Source organism: Enhydra lutris, unplaced genomic scaffold, assembly GCF_002288905.1.
Source record: "Enhydra lutris kenyoni isolate GAN:26980312 unplaced genomic scaffold, ASM228890v2 scaffoldscaffold66, whole genome shotgun sequence".
NCBI classification, from domain to species: domain Eukaryota; kingdom Metazoa; phylum Chordata; class Mammalia; order Carnivora; family Mustelidae; genus Enhydra; species Enhydra lutris.
The window spans coordinates 3,859,134-3,875,427 of record NW_019154150.1 but is presented as its reverse complement, the minus strand read 5'-3'; the positions used below and the strand labels follow the sequence as shown (position 1 = coordinate 3,875,427).

The 16,294-nt window shown below is 42.6% G+C and overlaps 1 protein-coding gene across 1 annotated transcript in view; it reads right to left on the bottom strand.

Annotated features, from left to right (window-relative positions):
• The window catches only part of LOC111159051 (aldehyde dehydrogenase 1 family member L1), a 116,423-nt gene that overhangs the window by 33,121 nt on the left and 67,008 nt on the right, over positions 1-16,294 (bottom strand). The window contains exons 10-12 of the mRNA XM_022521430.1: positions 4,876-5,023; positions 2,936-3,055; positions 1,561-1,688 (exon numbers count right to left, since the gene is read on the bottom strand). Coding sequence (XP_022377138.1) covers positions 1,561-1,688; positions 2,936-3,055; positions 4,876-5,023 — 396 coding nt within the window. The remainder of the gene's footprint in view (positions 1-1,560; positions 1,689-2,935; positions 3,056-4,875; positions 5,024-16,294) is intronic.

Below are 16,294 nucleotides of genomic sequence, written 5' to 3'. Positions count from 1 at the left end.
TCTCCAGGTTCCTGAGAGGCTCAATCTCGTCTCTCAGTGGTTCTTGGGGGCTGCCTGGTGACTTTCTGTAACACTTCTTTCTGGTTCTTTCTTCCCGACTTACCCTACAACGCATTCTGTATTCCATAGTATCTACCCATGGTCCTATTTTCCTCATTGAACGAGGGGCTGCCCCCTCCTGGGCCAGCAATGGGCACACCTCCACCATGGGGACTGGGAGACTACATTAGGCAGGGACCGGGTTATTAGGAGCTTTCAGGCCTGGCCTCAAGACGTGTGTCCAAGCAGTCCAGGACTCTCTTTACAGTTGCGCAGGAACCAACAGTTCCTCACTGTGGCATGGCCAGTGGTGCTATTATGGCATTTGCCACTAGATGGCAGCAGAGGACCTCAAGGAAAAAACTGGGCCAGCACATTCTGCCATGGGGGTCCCTGCTTCAGGGCCAGAAGGCTCAGCACCATAAGCCTGGGCTTGCACATTTTGGTTCTGCCTAACCTGGGAACTCTAGGAAGCTAGTGGCTTCCTAAAACTGATGGACTCTTAAAGGGTCTTGAAACTAACTTGAGTTATGGCAGGCTGGGTGCACCTCCCTAAACCCCACAATCTCTGTTCCATTTTGAAACCATACAGACCCTCCTTTCTAGTCCCCTGTGCTGGGGGCTGTCCTGGTGGGTCTGTCCTCTGGAACAGGAAAAAAAATGGCATTCTGACTGCAAGGCCAAGACAGGTTCTCTCTCCCACCAGATGACAAGCACATTTGGACCACATCATGACCAGGCTGTATGCCTGACAACTTCCCCAGGACCTGGAGCACAAAAGCCAGGTTCCTAAAACCAGCTTGCTCACCAGTCTTTTCAACATTGCTTAATTCATCTGCCCAGCAGACCCCTCTGGAAACATTACCCCACTTCCTTGGGGGTGGCTGCTCGTCTCCATTGGGACCACTGGGTTGTAGGGGAGCAGTATCTCTTCTCCAGGCCTTATTCCCACCCCATTCTCACAGGCTGGAGCAACCTGAAGTCCTTCCCTAAGATCTCTGATGGAACTAAGAGGAAAGAATCCCTTCTGCCATGGTTTAAGGAAAAAAAAAAAAAAAAAACCAAGACAGAGAAGTGTGCGATTCCGGCAGTTAATGTGGAGCTGGGCGGGTGACCGCAGACAGAACAGGCCCCATCCTTCCTTTGCTGTCTTCTGCATGAAGTGGCCTGATCCTGCCTCTGGTCCAGGCCACTCCAGGTAAATGCTGTCCTGAGTCTGCCCAGGACCATCTGTTAGCTTTGCCAGTCTGCTGTCCCGATCTGATCAGTAACTTCACTTTTGCACCCTCTCATCTTCTAATACACTGTCCCCTCCACTGAGGACACCTTTCCCCTCAGGGCTACTTGTGTCTGGCAAAATCCCTCCTGACTCTCAAGCCACTTCCTCTGGAGCCTTTCCTCAGCCTCAGGCCTTGGTTGAACAAACCTGTCCAAGACTCCACCTTCCTCCTGGTAGGACCCAAGCATGCAGCCCCAACCCAAGCTGAAGGTCAGGGACTGAGAAGAGGTTGTGAGGCTCACCTGTACAGGAGCTGGCCCCGATCCCGTGCATTGATCTTCCCCCACAATCCGTTCTCAAAGGCATCCTTAGCGGCAGCCACTGCCTTATCAACATCACTGACCTGAGCCAGGGACACCTGGCAGATGACCTGTGGTGGAGTGGAGTTGTGAGGTCTTCCCTGGAATCCATGTACACAGAAGCCCCATACCACCCACTCCCCTGGCCACCTGGGAGGGCTCAGAGGGCATGGTCGGCCAACGGGAGGAAAGGCAAGGGCCTTCAGAGAGACCTACTGTGTTTCCACACACCAGGATCCTTCTTTGCCTTGCCACTGAGCCCAAACAGGGCAACAGACTCAGGCTCCAGCTACAAGGCTGAGGATCAACTCAGTGTTTTCAAGCCAAGAATAGAACCCATTAATTCAGTGAGTCTGAGGTGGAAGGTTTATTTCTTTAGTCTAGACACTGACTGTGGCAGAACCATTCCTGTCCCCATCCTTGCTCTGTGTCTGCTTGCACATGCACTACAGGGCAGGCTCTCACACCTCCTTCCACCTGGGCTTGGCTGAAGGGAAACCCAGGAGGAGACAGAAATGAGAGGAGCGAGACTAGCTCCTTGCTGGTCACCACAGGTAGGCTGCACCCTCCCTGCCCAAGGCCCTAGCACCCAGGCAGTCCTGCCCACACAACCTCCCTTCTGGGATTCTCAAAACAGGCCTTTAGGTGGTAACAGCTCCCAATTTCTGCCTGAGAGCACTGCATCCCCTTTCGTGTGTCCCCATACCCTTTCGACTCCTTTGTCGCCCACTTTCTTTAAACTCCCCTCGAATGACCCACTTTGAGTGTGCTGTTTTCTGCAGGCCCTGAGAGATGCTATAGGGTGGGGCAGAATGGAAAACTATCAGTATGAACATGTTGGAGTAAGTGTTGTTTCAGGTAGGTGTATGTGTAAGAGAATACAATATGTGTGTACTGGGTCATGACATAAGAGGATCACGGTCAAGACAGTCTGACAAACACAGAATATTCAAGGAAGAATTTCCCAACAGTGAGGTGTACACATATTCGAGAAGGTAGGGGCCATGCTACGGCTATTGTATGGAAGAGGAGGGAATGGCTTTATTTCCTCTTTGGGGCAGGGGGCAGAGTTCAACTCTGTTCCATTCTCTGAAACAGGCTCCAGACTTTTAGAATCCTCCTGACTCCTTGCCAGTTCTCCCCTCTGGGCCATTCCTGTAGGGAGACTGGAAAATGACTGCAACCCTTTTGCATCCAAACAGAGGCCCGCCCCCAGGCCAGAATCCCCAGATGCCAGGTGGGGGAGTAAATGGGAGAAGAGGCCATGGGGTGAGTAGGGAGGAGAAAAGGTAGGGGAGCACGCTAGGTCTGTGCTCACACTTCCGTCTGTCGGGTTGATGGTCTCATAGGTCTTGGCACCTTCGGCATCCACAAACATGCCCCCAATGAAGAGCTGGTGGGGCATTCGGAGGGTCAGCTTGTTCACTGCCTTTTCCACCTGGGAAGGGAGTTTTTGCAGGTGTTAGCTGCAGTGTGGACTCTTCACAAGGTGCATCAGTGATGGATACAAACCCATAGAGACACAGGAAACTCTCACAGTCAAAGAATAACCACTTGTGCACATACCACACACACACACACACACACACACACACACACACACATACACACACACTGCCAAGGGGACCAGGGCCCAAGGTTCCTCAGCCTTTTCAGATCCCTTTTGCTGAAACTGGTCCTGCCGCCTTCCTTGGTCCAGTGAGCTATTATGTGTACAGTGGTGGCAGCTGAGTGGTAAGAAGAGATGGCACAGAATCTGAGGACAGACTGCTTGGGCCAGGACCCCAGTCCTGCAATTTACCCACTGTGTGACCTCAGGCTGGTTGCCTGGCTTCCACATGTAGGAAGTGCCAGCTGGTAGATAGACACCCGTGACTCACCAGACATGATGCCAACTCCACTGCTCATTTCCCTATAGACCTGAAATTTCACACTGAATGCATTCTCTGGGTGTCATTCCTCTCCTGAAATTTGTTCACTAGTCACCTGTCCACAATCCTAAGGCGAACCTCGTTGTCCATCCTGGCCACCTGGCCACTTTCTTCATCTTTTGTTCCAAACAAACTATCCCAATGCTAAGTCCTATGGGGGCTGGTACCCTACCAAGATACCTCAGGATGATTTTTCAAGAATTTGCTTTAAAAATAAGTTTGTGGGGGACCTGGGTGGTTCAGTCGGTTAAACATCTGCCTTCAGCTCAGGTCATGATCCCAGCATACTGGGACTGAGCCCCTCATCAGGCTCCTTGCTCAGTGGAGAGTCTGCTTTTCCCTCTCTCTCTGCCGTTCTCCCAGCTCATTCTCTCTCGCTTTCTCTCTCTCAAATAAATAAATAAAATCTTAAATATATATGTATATAAATTTGCAATTATGTTATTACACTTCCATATATACAAGTTGAATGTATAGGATCACTTGTTTTGCTTATTAGAAAAATATTCCCAATCCCCCCCTTTCTCCCCTCTACCTCCCTCTCTCCCTCTCTTCCTTTCCCACTTTTGGCATTGTCACAAAGGGAATTTAATGAAGGCAACTGGTTGCACAGGTGATGAAAGAGCTGAGAGGCCAGGAGTCAATTCAGAGATTGATACAGAGACTGACAAAACTTGAAATCCCAGCCACTACTAGACTAGAAGGACAAGGAAGTGGTGGTAACAGAATTAGGGTCTAGAGATCCCCACAGGAACTAGAGTTTTGACAGGGTGGTCTGGCAGGGGCTGGAGCCACAGCAGAGATGAGGCTACTATTGGGAAAAACCACCAAAGGAGAAGGAGGGTGAGAAGTATACTGTAGAAGTCTCTTCCTAATACCCTAGTCTCAGGGTTTCTGGGTGGCTTAGTCAGTTAAGCATCGAACTCTTAATTTCAGCTCAGGTCATGATCTCAGGGTCATGAGATTGACCCCATGCTGGGTATGGAGCCTGCTTAAGATTATTTCTCTCCCACTCCTTCTTCCTCTCCCCACCGGGCTCACGCTCAATTGCTCCTAAAATCAATCAATCAATCAATCAATCCTGGGTTTCATGTCTTGAGGGTCAGAATTTGTCCTGTAGATAACAATCTCCTCTGTTGTATTTTCCTAACTGTACTGGTATCCTCAGGGTATCCAGGGTTACCAGGGAGAGCCTGGGACACTGAAGGTGGGCTCTTAGGTGCCCTGGCTTCCTGATGTCCAGGTCTCCCCCATGTGCCATTGTGGATCCACATATGTGGGTGTCTGAGGGGTCTGGAGGGCCAAGCCCATGTGGAGGAAGACTCACATAGTCAATGATGCACTTGTTGTCTTTGTCGTCCCCTCGCAGCTTTCTCACTAATAGCTGGATAAAGTCCCCAAAGGTGGTTGCCATGTAAATATCTTCATTTTCTAATTCCAGTCCATCATACAGCTCCTTCACTTCCTCAACCAGTCTGGAAAAAAAGAAGATGGAAAAGTGAAAGAATGGGAAGAGGCTTGGCAGAACTGTATCACTGTAGTGGCAGAGGTCATGGTGCCAAAAACAGTTTCCCAGAACGGACTTTCATCTCAACACCAAAGTGTGAGTGTTAGTTTAGAACTGGGGTTCAGAGCCTAGTCCATGGATTCAGAAGGCTCCGGTTTCAGGTTCTGGCTCCATCACTTACTAATCAGTGACCCCGGGCAAGTGAAAAACTCTTCTGCACCTTAGTTTCTTTGCTGCAATACTGGAACAGTAATAACTCTTCCAACAGTTTTTTTTAATTTCTTTTCAGCGTAACACAATTCATTGCTTATGCACCACACCCAGTGCTCCATGCAATATGTACCCTCCATAATACCCACCACCTGGCTCCCCCAACCTCCCACCCCCCCGCCCTTTCAAAACCCTCAGATTGTTTTTCAGAGTCCATAGTCTCTCATGGTTCATCTCTCCTTCCAGTTTTCCTCAACTCCCTTCTCCTCTACATCTCCCTATCTCCTCCATGTTATTTGTTATGCTCCACAAATAAGTGAAACCATATGATAATTGACTCTCTCTGCTTGACTTCTTTCACTCAGCATAATCTCTTCCAGTCCCATCCATGTTGCTACAAAAGTTGGGTATTCATCCTTTCTGATGGAGGCATAATACTCCATAGCGTATATGGACCACATCTTCCTTATCCATTCGTCTGTTGAAGGGCATCTTGGTTCTCGCCACAGTTTGGTGACCGTGGCCATTGCTGCTATAAACATTGGGGTACAGATGGCCCTTCTTTTCACTACATCTGTATCTTTGGGGTAAATACCCAGTAGTGCAATGGCAGGGTCATAGGGAAGCTCTATTTTTCATTTCTTAAGGAATCTCCGCACTGTTTTCAAAGAGGCTGCACCAACTTGCATTCCCACCAACAGTGTAAGAGGGTTCCCCTTTCTCCACATCCTCTCCAACACATGTTGTTTCCTGTCTTGCTAATTTTGGCCATTCTAACTGGTGTAAGGTGGTATCTCAATGTGGTTTTAATTTGAATCTCCCTGATGGCTAGTGATGATGAACATTTTTTCATGTGTCTGATAGCCATTTGTATGTCTTCATTGGAGAAGTGTCTGTTCATATCTTCTGCCCGTTTTTTGACACGATTATCTGTTTTGTGTGTGTTGAGTTTGAGGAGTTCTTTATGGATCCTGGATATCAGCCTTTTGTCTGTACTGTCATTTGCAAATATCTTCTCCCGTTCCGTGGGTTGCCTCTTTGTTTTCTTGACTGTTTCCTTTGCTGTGCAGAAGCTTTTGATCTTGATGAAGTCCCAAAAATTCATTTTCACTTTTGTTTCCTTTGCCTTTGGAGACATATCTTGAAAGAAGTTGCTGTGACTGATATTGAAGAGGTTACTAACTATGTTCTCCTCTATGATTCTGATGGATTTCTGCCTCATGTTGAGGTCTTTTACCCATTTCAAGTTTATCTTTGGGTACGGTGTAAACGAATGGTCGAGATTCATTTTTCTACATATAGCTGTCCAGTTTTCCCAGCACCATTTATTGAAGAGACTGTCTTTTTCCACTGTATATTTTTTCCAGTTTTGTCGAAGATTAACTGACCATAGAGTTGAGGGTCCATATCTGGGCTCTCTGTTCCACTGGTCTATGTGTCTGTTTTTATGCCAGTACCATGCTGTCTTGGTGATCACAGCTTTGTAGTAAAGCCTGAGATCAGGTAACACGATGCCCCCAGTTTTGTTTTGTTTTTTCAACATTTCCTTAGCAATTTGGGGTCTCTTCTGATTCCATACAACTTTTAGGATTATTTGCTCCAGCTCTTTGAAAAATACCGGTGGTGGGGCACCTGGGTGGCTCAGTGGGTTAAAGCCTGTGTCTTCGGCTCAGGTCATGATCCTAGGGTCCTGGGATCGAGCCCCACATAGGGCTCTCTGCTCAGCAGGGAGCCTGCTTCCTCCTCTCTCTGCCACTCTCTCTGCCTGCTTGTGATTTCTGTCTGTCAAATAAATAAATAAAATCTTAAAAAAAAGAAAGAAAGAAAAATACCAGTGGAATTTTGATCGGAATGGCATTAAAAATATAGATTGCTCTAGGCAGTATAGACATTTTAACAATGTTTATTCTTCCGATCCAAGAGCATGGAATGGTCTTCCATCTTTTTGTGTCTTCTTCAATTTCTTTCAAGAGTGCTCTGTAGTTCCTTGAGTACAGATCCTTCACCTGTTTGGTTAGGTTTATTCCCAGGTATCTTATGGTTCTTGGTGCTATAGTAAATGGAATCAATTCTCTAATTTCCCTTTCTGTATTTTCATTGTTAGTGTATAAGAAAGCAAGTGATTTCTGTATATTGACTTTGTATTCTGCCACACTACTGAATTGCTGTATGAGTTCTAGTAGTTTGGGGGGTGGAGTCTTTGGGGTTTTCCATATAAAGTATCATGTCATCTGCGAAGAGAGAGAGTTTGACTTCTTCACTGCCAATCTGGATACCTTTTATTTCTCTTTGTTGTCTGATTGCTGTTGCTGGGACTTCTAATACTATGTTGAACAAGAGTGGTGAGAGTGGGCATCCTTGTCGTGTTCCTGATCTCAACGGGAAGGCTAAGAGCTTTTTCCCATTGAGGATGGTATTTGCTGTGGGTTTTTCATAGATAGATTTGATGAAGTTCAGGAATGTTCCCTCTATCCCTATACTTTGAAGCGTTTTAATCAGGAACGGATGCTGGATCTTGTCAAATGCTTTTTCTGCATCAATTGAGAGGACCATGTGTTTCTTCTCTCTTCTCTTATTGGTTTGTTCTATCATATTGATTGATTTGTGAATGTTGAACCATCCTTGTAACCAGGGATGAATCCCACCTGGTCATGGTGGATAATCTTTTTAATGTGCTGTTGGATCCTGTTTGCTAGGATCTTGTAGAGAATCTTAGCATCCATATTCATCAGGGATATTGGTCTGAAATTCTCCTTTTTGGTAGGGTCTTTGCCTGGTTTGGGGGTCAGGGTAATGCTGGCTTCATAGAAAGAGTCTGGAAGTTTTCCTTCTGCTTCAATTTTTTGAAACAGCTTCAGGAGGATAGGTGTTATTTCTTCTTTGAAAGTTTGGTAGAATTCCCCCACGGAATCCATCAGGTCCTGGGCTCTTGTTTTTTTGGGAGGTTTTTGATCACTGCTTCAATCTTGTTACTAGATATTGGTCTATTCAGGTTGTCAATTTCTTCCTGGCTCAATTTTGGGAGTTTATAGTTTTCTAGGAATGCATCCATTTCATCTAGGTTGCTTAACTTATTGGCATATAACTGTTGATAATAACTTCTGATGATTGTTTCTATTTCCTTTGTGTTAATTGTGATCTCTCCCTTTTCATTCATAATTTTATTAATTTGAGCTTTCTCTCTTTTCTTTTGGATTAGTGTGGCCAATGGTTTATCGATTTTATTGATTCTTTCAAAAAACCAGCTTCTAGTTTCATTGATACGTTCTACTGTATCTCTAGTTTCTATCTCATTGATCTCTGCTCTAATCTTGATTATTTCCCTTCTTGTGTGGGGGGTTGGCTTAATTTGTTGTTGATCCTCCAGTCCTTTAAGGCATAGAGACAGCTGGTGTATTCCGGATTTTTCAATTTTTTTGAGGGAGGCTTGGATGGCTATGTATTTCCCCCCTTAGGACCCCCTTTGCCATATCCCATAGGTTTTGGACTGAAGTGTCTTTGTTCTCATTGCTTTCCATGAATTGTTTAAGTTCTTCTTTGATCTCCTATTTGATCCAAGCATTCTTAAGCAAGGTGGTCTTTAGCTTCCAGGTGTTTGAGTTCCTTCCAAACTTTTGCTTGTGATTGAGCTCCAGTTTCAAAGCATTGTGATTTGAGAATATGCAGGGAATAATCTCAGTCTTTTGGTATCGGTTGAGCCCTGATTTGTGACCCAGTATGTGGTCTATTCTGGAGAAGGTTCCATGTGCACTTGAGAAGAATGAGTATTCTGTTGTTTTAGGGTGGAATGTTCTGTATATATCTATGAGGTCCATCTGGTCCGATGTGTCATTCAATGCTCTTGTTTCTTTATTTTATGCTTGGATAATCTGTCTATTACTGAGAGAGGCATGTTAACATCTCCTACTATTAATGTATTCAAATCAATATGACTCTTTATCTTGATTAATAGCTTTCTTATGTAATTGGCTGCTCCCATATTGGGGCGTAGATATTTACAATTGTTAGATCATCTTGGTCTTCTACCAGCTTCTAATGAGTAAATGACATAATCCACATGTTGATAATAATAATCAATATGAGATTAATAACTCTTTGAAAGACATTGTTAAAGGATAAAAAAAGAAAAAAATAAACAGGGGTGCCTGGGTGGCTCAGTGGGTTAAGCCTCTGCCTTCAGCCCAGGTCATGGTCTCAGTGTCCTGGAATCATGCCCCGCATCAGGCTCTCTGCTCAGCACGGAGCCTGCTTCCACCTCTCTCTCTGTCTGCTTCTCTGTTCACTTGTGATCGCTCTCTCTGTCAAATAAATAAAATCTTTAAAAAAAAAAAAAATCCAAGGGAAAACAGGCAAAAGGCTGAACAGGTGTTTCACCAAAGAAGAAATAAAGATGGCAAAACCCATATGAAAATACGTTCAACATCACTAGGTGTTAGGGAAATGAAAATTAAAAGGACAATGAACTATGTCTAAATACATACCATAATATTTAAAATTAAATTCTGATCTCAGGGGAAGGAGTTAAGATGGCAGAGGAGTAGGGGGACCCTAAGTTTGTCTTGTCCTTTTACTATGGCTAGATAGTTATCAAATCATTCTGAACATCTGTGAAAGCAACTGGTGATCTGAGAAAAACTGCAGCTCTAGAAGTATAAAAGTAACCACTTTTTGGAAGGTAGGAGGTACAGAGAGTTGATGTGGGATGATATATGTGGAGATAGAGTGGAGGGGAGGGAGCCTGCTTAAGGAGGCTACTGCAAAGTGTTATAAGTAGCAGAGAGCAAAATCAGAGCTAGAATTCTGCTACAATGGGATATGTCCCTGGCTTAAAGGAGCTCAGGTGGTGAAGCATGGCAAAATCCCAGGTGGGATAGGATGGTCTCAGGATCCCCAGAGTCATAAGAAAAACAGGGGTGCCTTTGTGCAGCAGAGATCCCAGGCACAAGAGTGGGGAAGCCAGCTGGAAACAGTGACTTTAGGTGCCAGCTTTCTGTGCTGTGTTGCCATAAACTATGAATTGCTATGTGGTCATGTGACCATTTTCCTGGCAGGGGTCCATCAAAGGCAGAAGTGAGTTCAGGTCTATGCTGCAGGAGTCTGTAAAACTTGGAGTTTTGAAATTCAGTCACATGCCTGAGACAAAAATGCTCAGTCATAGGCCTGGTGGACACAGAGTCTGGACTGAAATCAGGGACAAAAAAATGACTGACTGCTTTTCTGTGAGGGCTCACTGAAGAGTAGGGGATGTGAACTTTGAGCTTCTTTCTTATTTTGGGATCTAATTTCTTTAACAAGCACACCAAAACACACCCAGGATCTAGTTTGTTGTTTTGGTTTTTGTCTGTTTTTGTTTAGTTCTGTTTTTCTTTTTGTTTTGTTTGTTTTTTTCTTTTGTCGTTGTTTCTCTTTTCTTCCTTTCATTTCAAGGCCAAATGACAACAGAGAGAAATTCACCCCAAAGGAGATAATACTTATTGCCACGGATTTAATCAATATGACTATAAGGAATATGTCTGAATTACAATTTAAAACAACAATTATAAAGATACTAGCTGGGCTTGAAAAAACTAGAGAACTGTATTACTGTAGAGATAAAAGAATTAAAATCTAGTCAGGCCAAAATTAAAAATGCTATTACTGAGATGCATCCCAAATGGAGTCTACAAAAATGAGGATAAATGAAACAAAAGATAGAATCAGTAATTTAGAAGGTAAAATGATGAAAAATAAGGAAGCTTTAAAAAAGAACGAAAACTCTTAGATCATGAAGGGAGACTTAAAGAACACAGTGATCCCCATAAAGCAAAATAATATCCAAATAATAGGGGTTCCAGAAGAGGAGGAGTGGGAGAAAGGGGCAGAAGGTTTATTTGAGCAAATTGTACCTGAGAACTTCTTTAACTTGGGGAAGGAAACAGGCATTCAAGTCCAGGAAGCACAGAGAACTCCCCTCAGAATCAATAAAAATGGGTCAACACACCAACATATAATATTGAAGCTTGCAAATTTCAGAGATAAAGAGAAAATCCTGAAAGCAGCTCAAGGGAAAAGAAAAGAGGTCCTTAACCCACAAGGGTGACACAAAGGCTGGTAGGAGACCTGTCCACAGAGACCTGGCAGGGTAGAAAGGACTGGCATGATGTATTCAATGTGCTAAATGGGAAAATATGCAGCCAAGAATACTTTATCCAACACAGCTGCCATTCAGAATAGAAAGAGAGATAACTAGTTTCCAAGACAACAAACCTAATGGAATCTGTGAATACAAAACCAGCTCTGCAAGAAGTATTAAAGGGATCCTTTGAATGAAGACAGAGCCCAAAAGTAACAAAGATCAGAAAGAAACAGAGACAATCTATGGAACATCAGTTTTACAGGTAATACAATGGCACTAAATTCATACCTTTCAATAATTACTCTGAATGTAAATGGACCCAATACTCCAATGAAAAGGCATAGGGTATCAGAATGGACAAAAAAACAAAACCCACTGATACACTGCTTCCAAGAAACTCGTTTTTAGACTCAAGAAACCACCATATTGAAAGTGAGGAGGCAGAGAACCATTGAACATGCTAACGGAAATTAAAAGAAAGCTGGAGTAGCAATCCTTATATCAGACAAACTATAACTGTTTGTTATATCAAACAAACAACTTGGTCGATTTTAAACCAAAGACTGTAATAAAAGATGAAGAAGGACACTGTATCATAATTTAAGGGTCTATCCAACAAGAAAAGCTAACAATTGTAAGTATTTATGCCCCTAATGTGGGAAGAGCAAAATATATAAATCCAATAACAAAATTAAAAAAACTCAGTGATGATAATGATACACAAATAGCAGGGGATTTTAACACCCCACTCACAGCAATGGACAGGTCATCTAAGCAAAATTACAAGGAAACAAGGACTTTGATTGACATAATGTACCAGATGGACTTAACAGTTATATTCAGAGCATTTCATTCTAAAGCAACGGAATATGCACTCTTCTCGAATGCACATTGAATGTTCTCCAGAAGAGATCGCATACTAGGTCACAAATTAGGCCCCAACTGGTAAAAATAATAATAATAATAATAATAATAATAATAATAAATGAGAGCATACCATGCATATTTTCAAACCACAATGCTATCATGTGAAGTCAACCACAAGAAAAAATTTGGAAGGAAACCACAAATATATGGAAGTTAAAGAAGATCCTACTGAAGAATGAATGGGTCAACCAGGAAATTAAAGAATTTCTTTTAAAATTCATGGAAACAAATGAAAATGAAAACAAGGAACACTTGAGATGCAGCAAAGGTGGTCCTAAAAGGGAAGTAAATACCAATACAGTCATTCCTGAAGAAGCAAGAAAAGTCTCAAATACATAACCTAAACTTAAACCTAAAGGAGTTGGAGAAAGAACAGCAAATAAAGCCTAAATCCACCAGTAGAAGAGATATAATAAAGATTAGAGCAGAAATCAAAGACACAAGACACTAAATCAAAAGAACAGTAGAACAGATCAATTAAACTAAGAGCTGGTTCTTTGAAAGAATTAAAAAGATTGATAAACCTGCAGCCAGGCTCATCAAAAAGAAAAGAGGAAGGATCCAAATAAATAAAATGATGAAGGAAAGAGAAGAGATCGCAACCAACAGCAAAGAAATACAGTAACAAGAAAATACTACAAGCAATTATATGCCAACAAATCAGGGAATCTGGGAGAAACAGGTAAGTTCCAAGAAACACATACACTATCAAAACTGAAACAGGAAAAAATAGAAAACCTGAACAGACCCATAACTGGCATAGAAATTGAATCAGTAATCAAAAATCTCCCAACAAACAAGAGTCCAGGGCCAGATGGTTTCCACCCAGGGGAATTCTTTTTTTTTTAAGATTTTATTTATTTATTTGACAGAGAAAGATATCAATAGTAGGCAGAGAGGCAGGCAGAGAGAGAGCGGGAAGCAGGATCCCTGCTGAGCAGAGAAGGCAGAGGCTTAACCCACTGAGCCACCCAGGCGCCCCTTCCAGGGGAATTCCACCAAACATTTAAAGAAAAGTTATTACCTACTCTTCAGAAACTGTTTCAAAAGACAGAAATTGAAAGAAAACTTCCAAACTCATTCTATGAGGCCAACACTACATCGATCCCCAAACCAGACAAAGACCCCATCAAAAAGGAGAATTACAGACTAACATCCCTGATGAACATGGTTGTCAACATTCTCACCAACAAACTAGCTAATAGGATCTAACAGTGCATTAAAAGGATTATTCACCATGACAAAGTGGGATTTATTCCTGGACTCCAAGGTGGCTCAACATTCACAAATTAATCAATGTGATACATCACATTAATAAAAGGGACAAGAACCATACAATCCTCTCCATCAACGCAGAAGAAGCATTTGACATATAATGCAACATCTTTTCTTGATTAAAACTCTCCACAATGTAGGGATAGAAGGAACATACCTCAATATCATAAAAGCCACCTACAAAAAGCCCACAGCCAATATCATCTTCAACAGGGAAAACCTGAGAGCTTTTCCCTTAAGGTCAGGAACACAACAGGGATGTCCATTTTCACTACTTTTGTTCAACATAGTATACTAGAAGTCCTAGCCTCAGCAATCAGACAACAAAAAGAAATAAAGGCATTCAAATTGGCAAAGAAGAAGTCAAACTCTTTCTCTTTGCAGATGGCATGATACATTGTGTGGAAAACCCAAAAGATTCCACCCCAAAATTGCTAGCACTTATGCAGCAATTCAGCAGTGTGGCAAGATACAAAATCAATGCACAGAAATCAGTTGTATTTCTTTACATTAAGACAGAAGAAAGAGAAAATAAGGAATTGATCCCATTTACAATAGCACCCAAAATCATGAGACACCTAGGAATAAACCTAACCAAAGAGGTAAAGGATCTCTACTATGAAAACTGTAGAATACTTACAAAAGAAATTGAGGAAGACACAAAGAAAAGGAAAAATGTACCATACTCATGGATTGGAAGAATAAATATTATTAAAATGTCTATGCTACCCAGAGCAATCTCACATTCAATGCAATCCCTATCAAAATACCATCAACATTTTTCACAGACCTGGACCAAATAATCCTAAAATTTGTATGGAACCCCAAACAGTCAAAGGAATGTTGAAAAAGAAAACCAAAGCTGGTAGCATCACAATGCCAGATTTCAGCCTATATTACAAAGGTGTAATCATCAAGACAGTAAGGTATTGACACAAAAATAGATACACAGATTATGGAACAGAATAGAGAACTCAGAAATGAACCCTTAACTCGATGGTCAACTAAACTTTGGCAAATCAGGAGAGAGTATCCAATGGAAAAAAGACAGTCTCTTCAACAAATGGTGCTGGGAAAATTGGACAGCCACATGCAAAAGAATAAAACTAGAGCACTTTCTTACACCATCAACAAAAATAAACTCAAAATGTGTGAAAGATTTAAAGGTGAGATAAGAACCCATGAAAATACTAGAGTAGGGGCAAGTGGGTGGCTCACGTGGTTGACAGTCTTCCTTTGGCTCAGGTCATTATCCCAGGGTCCTGGGATTGAACCCTGCATTGGGCTCCCTGCTCACAGGAAGCCTGCTTCTCCCTTTCCTCTCCCCTCATGCTTTCTCTTGCTACGCCTCTCTCTCTCTCTCTGCACCCCCCCATAGATAGATAGATAAAATCTTTTTTAAAAAATTCTAGAGAAGAGCATAGGCAGCAACTTCTTTGACCTCAGCCACAGCAACTTCTTACTAGACATGTCTCCAAATACGAGGGAAACAAAAACAAAAATGAACTATTGGGACTTCATCAGGATAAAAAGCTTTTGCACAGCAAAGGAAACAGTTAACAAAACTAAATGGCAACCTACGGAATGGGAGAATATATTTGTAAATGAGGAGGGGCTAGTACCCCAGGCACCTGGGTGGCTTAGTTGGTTGGATAAGCATCTGCCTTCAGCTCAGGTCATGACCCCAGGGTCCTGGGATCAAGCCCCACATCAGGCTCCCTGTTCAGCAGGAAGTCTGCTTCTCCCTCTCTTTCTGCCCCTCCTCTTGTGCTCTCTCATGCTCTCTCTCTCTCACGAGTTAAAAGAAAAAAAAATCTTTATTCAAAAAAAGGGGCTAGTATCCAAAATCTATAAAGAAATTTTCAAACTCAACACCCCCCAAAAACCTAAAAATCTAAAGTAATGGGCAGAAGACACAAATAGACATTTCTTCAAAGAAGACATACAAAAGGCCAACAGACACATGAAAAAATGTGCAATATCATTCAGCATCAAGGAAATATAATCCAAAACCACAATGAGATACCTCTTCACACAGGTCAAAATGGCTACAATTAAAAGTCAGGAAACAACAGATGTTGGTGAAGATGCAGAGAAAGGAAAATGCAAACTGTTGATGGAAATGCAAACTGGTCCAGCCTTCTGGAAAACAGTATGGAGTTTCCTCAGAAAGTTAAAAATAGCATTACCCTGTGACCCAGCAATTGCATTACAAGATATTTATCCAAAGGATACAAACACAGTGATATGAAGCATATGCACCCTAAGGTTTATAGCAGCAATGCCCACAATTGCCAAAATATGGAAAGAGTCTGGATGTCCATTGATAGATGAATGGATAATGGAAGATATAGTATATGTACGTGTACACACACACACACACACACACACACACACACACACACAGGAATATTACCCAACCATTAAAAAGGATGAAATCTTGCCATTTGGAATGATGTGGGTGGAACTAGAGGGTATTATGCTAAATGTAAGGAGTCAGTCAGAGAAAGACAAATACTGTATGATTTCACTCATATGTGGATTTTTAAATTTAAAATCAAGTAATTAACATATAGTGTAGTATTAGTTTCACAGGTAGAGTTTAGTGATTCATCAATCTTATATAATACCCAGTTCTCAGTACATTGCACGTCCTCCTTAGTGTCCATCATCCAGTTACCCCATTCCCCGACACTGCTCCCCTTCCTTCCC